Here is a 12,147-nt window from a genome sequence, read left to right on the forward strand (position 1 = left end):
GGAGTTCAGTTCAGTAGAATCGCTGAATGGTTTTGGTCAGAAGGGATCTTAAATATCATCCAGTTCCAACCCTGCTGCCATGGGCCGGGACACCTCCCCCTAAATCAGGTTGCTCAAAGCCCCATTGGACCGGTTGGGTATCCTGTCCCAAAACAGGACTGAGGACAGGACTCTTGGAGTGAAAGAATAACTACAGACAATGATTAATCTATTGCTCTATTGTTACTACAGCTCTTTGCAAATTGTCATTTGGGTATGTGTGTGAACTTAGAAAGTAGAGCACTCAATGAATTTCCTTTACCTCTCTATAGTCATTCAATTATAGTTCTTTTTTGAGATTGAAGGAGTGGAGTAACAGGGCAGCAGCTTACTTTTCACTAACCTTAGGACCATAGCTCTTGTTCTTTCTTCCATTCCCTGCTTTCCTCTACCTCACTGGAAAGCTTTTTTTGTTCTCCCTGTGTCCCTTGTTCTTTTCACAGTCACTTATAGAAAGGATTTATTAACCTACAGTTAGGGTATATGTCATCATATCCATTTGATTTTGAGATGCATTACAACTCTCATTTACACAGAGTTGTTTTACTGTTAGTGAGACTCTGGCAGATACTTCGTGTGAGTAAAGGTTGAGGGATCCACTCTTAGCAGCTGATGATATCTTTTGGACTCCAGCTGAATGAATTATGATCTATTGCTATTGGGTGATAAACAGAGTGTTAATAAATAATCGAGGACAATCAGGTGCAGATAACTGCTTTTATGTTAAGAGGTCTCTTGCCCCAGTCCAAGCAGTCCTTTTGCAGTAGTATAGCAGCTTTTCCAGCAGAGCCCTATATGTTAAATAATGTGCCACTTAAATACAGACAATGCCATTATTGTTATGAGGTGAAGCGCATGTAGTCTGAAAGTACAAAGTAGGATTTTGTTTTAAAAGCTATGCTTTAGAAATAGAAGACCTGGACAGTAAGGTAATGTTTGCAGAAGATATTTGGCTCGTAGTCAGACTGAAAGAGCTGTTTGGATGTTATCCTCAGAAGAAGGCACGGGCTTGTCAGTCCCAGATCTTTTCTGCATTGTGTACTTGATTAGATATTTGACCAGAGGAAATAGATAAGTGAGATTTATTCAATCTAGGTACTCACGCAGGATCTCTTGAACAGTAATGGGCTCCTTGATTATTGCTGCTCCGCTCTCACCAGCCAAGTTTATAGCCTTTATACGGAAATTAAGTTTGTCCCCTGTCACCAGGTCTTTAATCAGTGCAGATGTACGCTCAGTTAGGCCGGGAAGAGCTGGAATCCATTCTGTAGCTGCAAGTACAGGATTTTCATATTGTAATAACATATTATTTTTCCAAACTGATGCCTTGTCTACAATTGAAAGTAAATTTGTATTAAGGTAAAATGAATTTAACATGCAATACCGTGCTTAAAATGGAATAAACTGAGCTGGAAAAGAACTCTTAATCTAGAAGGTGTATTTACACATGCACTTCAGGAATGCATACACTTTATTTTACTCAAAATAGTTAAAGGGTACAGGAATCATCTTTGGGTGCTTTCTTTGACATTCTGTTTTATGGAGCTTAGACTGGTGGGGTTTCTCTACATTTATTTTCTTTAGCAGAAGATGGAGGGGAGAATTGTGGAAGCATTTTTAGCTAGAAAACGAAGCCTCAATTTCATTTTTTCTTGAAGTATATCTTCTGTGGGTATCCAAACAGAATGGTGAGAGCCGTATATACTGAAAATAATAATAGAGCGCATAACTTTTGGAATTTATTCTTACTTTCTTGTTTGATGTGGTAGAATAGAGTTCCTAGGGCTTCCTTAGTTACTCTAATAGCACAGAAGTACTACTGATAAAATTATTCTTCTGTGACAGTGACTTAGGGGTTCTGGTAATTTCATGACGATACCTCGCTAAAGACTAGAAATGAGTTCTGGATAAATTATACCCTGTAAAAATGCTAGTCTAGGTCATGTGACAAGTTTAGCATCAGAGAAAATCCCATGGCTGAAATGATTATTTGATTTTATAACATAAAAGTTATATACAATAACATTTGCATCATATACAAAAACAATAAGCATCACAGTAAATTGAATGTTGTAGATATGGTGCAGCTATTCTTATTATGAGACCACGAGTATTAAATGAGATGAGGTAGCAGTTACTTGCAACTTTGACTGATATTCTTACAGTCATGGTATTATATTGGTTTTTAGAGAATACACAATTTTTGAATACTACAAAAGTGTAACAGTGACTATAGAACAGTACTGGTATTTTTTAATACTTTCCTCTGTTGACGTTTATGATTGTGAATATGAGGTTATGGTTGACGTGACTGTCATGGTTTGACTGTCATGTCGGAGTAAGGCTAGTGATGGATGGCAAGGATGTTAGCCATAGATTAGAGTTCAAATTCAGAGGTACTGGATAAGGTTATTTATTGTGATATTTCAGTGAAACTATTGCAACTGTAGTATTTTAATAATGTTCAGTTGCTGCTGCCTAGTACTTGTGCTTACTTACATCCCTCTTTGCAGTATTCCACAATGTAGCCATCTAATCCCCCTGCTCCGATCCGTTCAGGGGGTCTCCACTTCAAGGCAACAGTGCTGTCAGAGACATCTTCCACTGTAAAGTGGGTTGGTTCACTTGGAGGAGCTGTAAGGAAATATGTAGAAGTAAATTCTGAGAAACGGCAATATAACTGTGAGAATTCAACGGCTGTACAAGTTGTGATTAGTATCTGAATTATATATCACTCTCTGTTTTAATAAAATGGATTTAGCTGAAGCCCAGTTGTAAAATTTAATACCTAATACTTCATTTTAATAGAAGTGTGGTGTAAGATTCCTATATTTGGGGGTTTGAGGGAGGTGGGTGGAAGATAAGAGGTTAAGGCAGTAGTTCCTATTCACATATGCTCCCTTAATATGTAAAAGCCAATGAAAAAAGAAGTTGTAGGTGAGTGAGACAGCAGAAGTCTGCAGAAAAGTTTAAAAATAAAAAATGCATACAATTTGTATGCTGTATTTACACCCTGATTGTAGTTAGACAAAAATCGTTAGTGGCTAAATTTGACGTAATGCATTTTCCTCAAACAGTGAAGAAAATGTCTACAAGCTTTGACTCAGTTTACTGAAACATTAGTTCTGTTTGGCTCATTTGTAACGGAGACATATCAGAGAGAAATATTTTGGGGCCGAAAAATTTTCTCTTCAGTTACATATAGCTATTTCATATCTTTTCAGAACAGGAGTCTCATGGCTCTTTTTAAATCCATCGTTCAGGAGGACAATTAGCTAGATTCAGTCTTCTTAAGCACAACTCCTGTCTACTAATCAAAAAGGAAACAAACAAGAAAAGCCTTAACTGAAGAATCCCAAATTGTGAATACGCACAAATGCTCCTGTAAAATAGCAAACAAAGATAACTTGTTCAAAATTACATTTGGAATTACTGGAATGTAATATTAATTATGCATGGCATAAAAGCAATTGAAATTGATCTTAGTTCCTGAAGTTATTACAAAAAGTACGTCACCCACTTTCCTTTCTATAGCTATGTCAAAATTTTTCATATTCAAATGGGATCAAGAACAGTGAACTGCAAATGAGACAAAAGCATTTGGGAGCATACATAACTGCACAGTACACGATCAAAACCCCAAACCTCTTCTCTCAAGCAGTAAGTGAGAATGTTATCCTTAATCAAGCAAAACTCCCCATCTCATGAAAACCTTGGACCTTTTTTTTCAGTAGCTCCGCCTGATGGTTTTCGTTTGCCCTCTTTTGTTGCAGACCAGCTGTTTTGTGTTTGAAATCCACAATTACGAGACCCTTCTTTCAGTTCATCCGCTCCTTCTGACCCCTTCAGTGCATCATCTTTTACATTATCTCCTTCAGCAGGTTGTCCCCCTTCACTGATATTTGTAGATGTAGCAACTCTAGTCATAGTAATCTCCAGCTAGTTGTATTTTTGTCTCTCTTTGTTCCAGAGCTCTTAGCAGATAGGCTTCCTGGGGACTCTCTGCTCCAGCTCAGAGACTGCAGGAGATACTGTACTGGTGCGATGGGAAGGATTATTTATAGGAAATCATTCCTTAAATATTTTTTTAATCAGCTATCCTTTTAGCTGTGGAGAGGCCAGGATTAATGGAGTGCTGGGTGGGATACTGTGATATTTGCACCCATAAGGCAATGGGGGAAACTGAGAGGGACAGGGAAATTTCTGTCAATTAGTTCTCCCCCTTTCCAGATCCATCTTGACTCTCACACTTCTAATTATAACAACTAAAAATTCATCAGCAATTTCATGAAACTGGAACCTCTGTGCTTCGCAGGAAGGGGAATGAGAGATAGAGAAGAGGAAGATGACGAGATGACAAAGGAAAAGGCTGGTTAAATATAGCATAGCCTCTTTCCTAACATGTTCTTTTTAGGTATAAGGACAGCTGAAGAGGTGAAAATTGTCCTGTTCTTGGATATGTCCTAGAAATAATACGGAGTGGGGTAGAACTCACCAATTGGCATGAAGGGTTGAGAGGCAGGGCTTGGCCGGGACATGCCAATAGAATTCACAGCATAAATCCGCATCTCGTAAACTACTCCTTCAATCATTCGCTTGGCTTCATAGGTTAGCTCTTTTAAAAGGTCAAAGTTCAGTCTCATCCATCGGTAGCTCTTCTTCTTCTTTCTCTCTAAAATATAGCCTGGAAGGATATCTCTTATGATGTAAAGGAACTGCAAGTTATGGTTTCACATGCAGGAAACAAGAAAAGCACCTTTTTTTTCTGTGACATAAAGAGCCATATGTGATCCAGAATTACTGCGCCTGAGTTCTGTGAGGCTTCAGTATTTTCCACAACTTTTCTTTTGTATTACTTTCTGTCTGACATTCTTACCTGAACAATTATACTTGTTGAGCCCCATGAAAGGATGTAAGAGTGAAGATGGGGTGTGAATTTCTTTTCTGTATCTGTTAGATACAGATAATAAAGGCTGTAGTAGAATGCCTGTGTCTGTAACAGTATAAAGACAGACAAGAACACACGCACCTTTTTCTCCGGTCTTTAAACTTGCTTTTGCAACCATTTTTGAATGTATGGTGCTGCTTTTTGGCTTTCATTCAGGTATTTTAGTCTAGCTCAATTATTAGCACAGTCTTATGCTAATTGCATAAGACTACTTCCTCCTGTAGTGCTAAGAGTTGCTGGTGGAACGTTAACAAAATTTTTCCTTTGACAGTGAAAACAAACCAAATAACTTTATGAAATGTATATCCTGACAACTATACAAACCAAAGTCACGGGCTTTGCCCAGTCAAGGGCAGGGGGGCTGGTAGTGGTAACATGACAGCTATTACTAGGTATCTTTGCACCAAATACTTTGAATTCTTGCTTGCTTCCTCTCAAACAACGGACTGGCCCAGTAGTACCTTTTTTATTCCTGCATAGGTAACTTCTATTGAATTAAATGAGGCGTGAGTGAATGGGGTCAAAATATTCAAAAGCAAATACAAACTCCTCTCTTCCAGGTATTGTATAAGAGATTAAAAGAATTGTAGAACATTTCTAACTCTGGCATCTCCATGGGACTTCCATAGAGGTTTCAGTGCATTTTTAAAAAGAAACTCAAATTCCAGTGATCTTTATTAAACAAATTCCTAGATTTGGAGTCCAGAGGATTTTTTTTTCTAAAATTGGCCAAGATTCTGCGTTACTTCCTTTTCCTTCTGAGGGTCACAGGGAGTTCTATCTAACAAACAGCATGCTCTGCAGAGAACCTACCATGGTATGGGTGATACTCTTGCTTCATTCAGCTTGTTTCCTGTATCACACGATGATTTTGGCCTCCAGTTTTAGTACAGATTTTAAAGTCATTAAAGAGTTTGAAATATGTTTTGTGACTCATGGTGTGTGGTTGTATGTGAAGGAGAATTATGAACTAGCTTTCTAAAAAGAAATAAAATGTATTGCATGAGTGTTTGAGATTGCAGAAGTCTGGAGTTGATGTCTGACATGATCACAGCTCTGTTTTGTTATTCCTAAGCAAGGTCAAAGGTGTGTATACTGACCTAAAATTTCTGTCTTGAATGGGAATACTTAGCGTTAGTATCTTCTGCTTTGCTAACTTGGTGAAATATTTCTTGGATTCAGATAGCACAGGCAGGGGGCACCATCTCCCTAATATTGAAGGGCCAGAATTGACCTATTTGAAAATTTGCAACTTTAGTTAGTGTCTCGGCGTCAGCCTTCCTAGAGTGAATACACTTACGAAATCTTTTGGCATCCTTGTAAATGAGCAGCAATAACATAGGTGATGTTGCTGGCAACTTTGTGTTTCAGCACTTCTTACCAAGTACTGGTTGCCCACCATCATATTTAGGTGGTTGCCATTGCACAGTGCAGTAGTCTTCTCCAATGTTGCTGATCTTGGGAGCTTCTGGAGGGTCAGGAACATCTGAAGAAAACGTGAGAATGAGTGGGGGTTGTTACTGTTTCACTTACTGTCCACAAATCAATGAAATAATTTTCTTTAATGTTTCTTTCTTTTTTTTTTTTTTTCTGCATATCATACATATATATAAATCTTAAAAAAAAAAAAAAAAAATCAGACATCCTGAGGAATTTCCTAGTAGTAGTGGTATTCATCATGGCACTACAAAGGCGATGATAGAAATTTGTCAGATTGCAACAGTAGATACAACATAGAATGCATGGTCTTAGTCCAGAGTGAACCCTACTTTTTGATGCTTCCAGGTTAGTTTGGTTTTCTTTTAAATACTGTTTAATTATTCAGCTATCTTGTTCTTTTCAGGCATAATTACCTTTTTGCAAAACGCAAGGTTTTGGGTAATTAGCTGTGTACTAACTGCGATAAACTGCATGTAGTCATCCGCGACTGACATAGATTTATGCTATGAACCAGGAAAAAGAAAACACACAGAACCCACTTTTTAGTGGGAGGCAACATTGGTATTTTCTTGTTTGGTATGTAGTGAAATCTCTTGTAGACAGAGAATGCCTCTTGCCTTTATTTTGTCCATAAGGAAATAAAATTAGACGTGCTCATTTGTTGGCTCTTTTACCTCAAACCACTGGATAGAACTCTGCTAGGTGTTTTAGCAAACAGCTTCACCAGTCCTCCACTCAAATGAGAGCCAGCAATCCAAACCTAGTAGTAGTTTGTTCTCAATCCTGTAACAAGAGACTTGCTCCAGGGTTTCTTATTCTGTCTAGAATAAACTTTATCTAGAATATAAAGGCTGCATGTCTCACATATTTTGTTATTTTGGAGATATAAAAGATGAAAAGCAGTTAATTCTAACTTTCAATACTGCAGATGAAAATAATTCCTGTTTATCAATTCAAGGTTTGCTTATGACCTGAGCATTTGTCATATACATGGTAGGGTATAAACAAGTTAAACATGAGAAAATTGATAAAAATTACAGACTCAAAAACGTATTTCCCCCAGCTCTTCTGCAACGCACAGTGTCAGTCTATCTTGTATCTGATACGCTGCCTCTCCTTATTCCATTAGCTGCTTACTCATTACAGAAGGAAGTCATCTTTGTTTAAAAATGTAAAACACAACACAATGACAGGAGGTTTTTCTCATCTCATACTAGCCTGAAGTGTGTTCTTTAGAAGGGAATGTAATCTGTAAAATGTTAGGATCATCTGAAACTGGAAACATAAAAAGAAAACACATGGATTTCCACTGGGAGTTGTTCTCTTTCTTTTGCACATGGCAGGCAACTACCTATGAAAAATACTTCTGCCAAATTTTGTAATTGATAGCATTGCTGCCTTTATGATCATTTTCTGTCTCTTTTTTAAGCTTAAACTCAGAACCTGCGTCAATTTCAGAGTTGAGTGAGTTTCAGTGAACTCAATACACTTTCATGCTCTGGTTATTTCCTTCCTTCACTTACCAATAACTTTGACTGTGATATCAGCCTTGTCTTCTCCCACTGGATTCTTAACTATAACTCTGTATACTCCCTCATCCTCCTTTTCAGCTCCTTCAATGATGAAGACACAGTGGTCTTCATGCTTTTCCACACGAACTCTGCCTTCAGACTCAAACAGAAGCTGTGGGCAGTGAAAGTAACAGAAAAAGTCAGTGTGAGTTGTGCCAGAGACAGCCTAATGAGCCTGTATGTAAGCTGGTGAAAAGCTTCATTTTGAATATTATCAACATTATTCAAAAACTATGTTCCATATTCGTATGGAGAAATTACTCAAAAGCTATGAATGTTTGTGTTTCTCCACATTTGTATGGAGAAAATAGAAAATATCAACTAAATTGCATGTGTAAAGCAAATAATTTTGAGAAAAATTGGTTCTGAAAGTCCCCAGGTTGTTATGATTCATTGCTAGTTTCACACACCCGGTACTACAGATTCCTAATTGGGATAACTGCTAGTATCAATGTAAAGTTTCGTGGATAACAGTTGTGTAGATTGTAAATTCAAGGGAGGTTACAGATTCAAATTCAGATATTTGAGCAAACATTCCTGTTCAACAATATCTACATCTGGCATCAGATAACAGATCTGATCAATTTCCTTCTAAAAAAGTTAACGTATTTATTTGTTAATGGCATCAGTGTGATTTCTGTCACTCAAGAATGTGATATGGGATAACTTTCTACTCTTGGGTAGACCTGTATGGTGCCAGGAGTTGGACTCGATGGTCCTTATGGGTCCCTTCCAACTCAGGATATTCTATGATTCTATGATTCTTCTCTCGACTGTGAGGTCTAAACATAACCACAGGAACTTTGCTGTGCATTTATAACATGCTCTATTCTTTATGTGCCCACATATCTTCAGACTTGGAAGAAGCATTACGAAGCATTTGTGCCCGTCTAGTGACTAGCACAGCAGAATCTTAACCCTGAGAAAGGTGTATTGTTGCATAGCAAATGTAAAATATTTTGTATCTACCAAAATCAAAAAGTTGTCTATTACAAAAAAGGAAAGTTGTTGGAAAATAAGTCTTCTTTTGACTGTTTCGTACATACTTTGCTTACTCTTTTGACTCATTGTTATCTTTCTTTGTGTCTTGCAAGATTTTGTCCTGGTTTTCTTCCTCTAGATATTATTTAAGCTTAGTGGAAAAAAAAAAAAGTGGGGGATAAACATTCACAAATACATTCAAGTGTGTTTTAAACAACTTTGATTCCTTGTAATCCAGCCACCATGTAACGGTGGTTAGAAAGAGATTTTCTTGACCAATACCTTACTCGAAATTCACTCTCCAGATCTGTTTTGCCCTTTTAAAGTCATTGGTAATTGCTGTTGTGAGGCAGGATGTTGGGCTTGCTGTGCTATCTGCTTCGCCAGTTTTAATATCTACTGACTTGAATATTATGTTCTTCTGAGTAGGACCATTTGTATGGAAAACACTGAGCATATTTGTGTTTCAGCATAAATAATAAGGAACTTACCTTACTATCAGTGTTTAAATCACTGCTGTTTTCTGAGGGAGTCATGGAGTCATCATTGCTTCGAAGCAGGTCGCTTTTCTAGATAAACAAAGAAACCACAGAAAGCTGAATTTTCTGAGCAGAACAGTAAAGGTGTTTCTGCAAGACAGAAGAATCCATAGGTGTGCTGAGGTGCTTGAACATGGAGGTGTGAGAAAAGTGAAAAGCAAAGTGAGAGAGCAAACAGTGCTGGGAAGGAAACAACAGATATGAAAGTAAAAAGCAGAAATGGAAATAGATGTATTGGACTGTAGTGAATTAAAGGAAGGATAAGTCAGCAAAACTGAATCTACAGCTTCATAAACAAAGATGCATTCCTGCAGTAGAACAGTAATTGCTTCTGAGTCTGTGTGCATCCTGTGGTAACAGTTACTCTGTATAGCTACAAAAATAAGGATTACTTTTTAACAATGGGATAGTAAGTCAATATATGTGTTTTAATAGTCAGAAATATAGTCAAGTCTGTAACATACATAAAACAATGTATTCTGAAACTTTGCTATTGTTTGCTTAGGATTTCAGAGGTTAGTATGTGCTATACATCCTTCAGATCAATCTTGGCTCCTTTTACTCATCTTCAGACCTCAAACCATAGAAATAATAAGGTGTTGGAATATTTGTATGAGACAGTCAGAAAAACTGCTTCTGGTTCTTTAAGAAGAGATGAATGGCTTTTTTGTTAGGTTCCATACTAATTCTGCGTTGCAGAAAGAAGTCATAAATGTTACTAAATATGTCCACCTGAACAAAGAATGCTGCAAAATTGTGAAGAAATGAGACTGGGAAAATGAATATAATTGACAATATTATTTTGTCTATATCTATTTATTTTTGTACTACCTATGGAAAGTGTAATGATGCTGTAGAATCTTATGCAAATTATGTCTGTGTTTTGTGCTAGTTATAGCTCAAGAGCACACAGATGGTGAGGGGTGTGGATGTTCTGACATAGCCAGGAAGGAAGCTCACTTAAACACTTTTGTGTCTAGGTTCTAAATTTTTTCTTTGATGTTTTGCAGTTGCTCTGATTAGGCAAATAGCTAGCGTCCTCTCTTTTCGTTATACCAAATACAGCTTTACCCCACTGATCTGCTGAGAACACATCTTCTTCACAAACTGTAGAAGAATTATTGAGAAAGATGGTAAAAAGAAACTGCCACCGCCAGAACTTGTCCATACTATCAGGTGAGATCATGGAGATGACTGATCATTAATTTCTTTTTCTCTGAAGTATTAGGAGAATAAACCTATATGGTATCCGACCATCTGCATGTATGTATGTCTACTCATATAGATACAGCCTCCACTTTTGGAGGAAAAAAAAAGGCAAGTTCGTAAAAAAACACAGTTCAGGGTGACTCCTACAAAAACAGATAAATCCCAGTGAACTACATTGCAGCTATTTAATTTTTCTTCTTGAGTTAAAAAATAAAATAATTAAAAAAGGAACATGAACATACTTTTAAATAAAAAGTTTTAATCACAGACAGATTTGAGAAAGAATATAAATTTCCTGGTGTGAATTTCTTGCCTCAGCTATTGTGTCAGATTACACATTACCTTGTTCACTTTCTGCCAGATGACAGTGGGTGTTGGATCTCCTGATATGGGAACATCCAATCTCAGTTTGTTCCCAGCCACCACGACAATAGTGTCAGGGGACTGGCCCAGACAGTCAAGGTGGATTTTGGGAGGCTCTATAGCAAAGGCAAAGAAATAAGTTTAAAATATGGTTTGAGTGTTCTGTATGAAAAAGAGGTGACTACTTATGTCAACTCCTCATTAAAAATGAAGATACAGTTTCCTTTGCTATTGAAAACATGTTTACTTGCATATAAATAACGAATATTCTTACCTTCTCTTGGTACAAAATCAATCTTGACCTCTGGAAAAAAAAAAAAGAGGTGGGGGGAGTTAGGATAAATAGATCTGAAAACCAAATTTTCATATAATTTGTATTCAAAAAGTAATTTACAACTTATTAATCATTAAATCTTCTTAAGGCATATACATCTTTAGATTAATGCAATAAACTGGAAAACAATGTAGCAATGATAGCAAAATAACGGGCAAAAGTAATGTAATGCACCTGTCTTGAGGGATCTGGAAAGAGATTCTCCATAGTCTTTCCTGCTATGACCAGGATTAGTTCCATCCTTTTATCCCGTGGAAATCCCGTTGTATATTCTAAGATAACTTACCCAAAAACTGAAGCTTGGCAGAAAGGTTGTAAGCAAATCCCTGAGGGATGAACGAATAGTCAGCCTCGTCACCTGGCGTAACGTCCTCAATAGTTAGCTTATGGATTCTGGAAACATGAACAAATATGTTCCACTCCCTTACCTTACCTTTCCAGGAGAAACAAGGCTATTTCAAGAGATGAGGTGCAGGCTATAGGATATTAACAAACATTGCTATTTATTTTCCCCTTTCCCTAACATCAAGTCAACAACCTCTAGGGCTATAGGCTGCTCTGCTTTCAGTATTTGAGTAAATCCATCTCAGCATGATGTCTGTGAGTGGATTTTTCTTGTCAAGGTAAATGTGTAGTCTACTCTGAATAGAGGAAGCTGTTTCTCTGCTTCTGTTCATCTGGTCATTTACCCTTAAAAAGGGCAATTGTAACATTGCTGACTTA

At 37.3% G+C, this 12,147-nt stretch overlaps 1 protein-coding gene across 3 annotated transcripts in view; it reads right to left on the reverse strand.

Moving 5' to 3' along the window:
* MYBPC3 (myosin binding protein C3) overlaps positions 1–12,147 on the reverse strand; it is a 68,277-nt gene that overhangs the window by 17,197 nt on the left and 38,933 nt on the right. For all 3 annotated transcript variants that reach the window (XM_083840445.1, XM_083840444.1, XM_083840443.1), the window contains 9 exons: positions 11,711–11,817; positions 11,365–11,394; positions 11,070–11,206; positions 9,471–9,548; positions 7,951–8,110; positions 6,369–6,473; positions 4,535–4,723; positions 2,539–2,673; positions 1,143–1,310 (listed from right to left, as the gene is read on the reverse strand). In XM_083840445.1, coding sequence (XP_083696571.1) covers positions 1,143–1,310; positions 2,539–2,673; positions 4,535–4,723; positions 6,369–6,473; positions 7,951–8,110; positions 9,471–9,548; positions 11,070–11,206; positions 11,365–11,394; positions 11,711–11,817 — 1,109 coding nt within the window. The remainder of the gene's footprint in view (positions 1–1,142; positions 1,311–2,538; positions 2,674–4,534; positions 4,724–6,368; positions 6,474–7,950; positions 8,111–9,470; positions 9,549–11,069; positions 11,207–11,364; positions 11,395–11,710; positions 11,818–12,147) is intronic.

This window comes from Anser anser (genome assembly GCF_964211835.1).
Source record: "Anser anser genome assembly, chromosome: 5".
In the NCBI taxonomy this organism is placed as follows: domain Eukaryota; kingdom Metazoa; phylum Chordata; class Aves; order Anseriformes; family Anatidae; genus Anser; species Anser anser.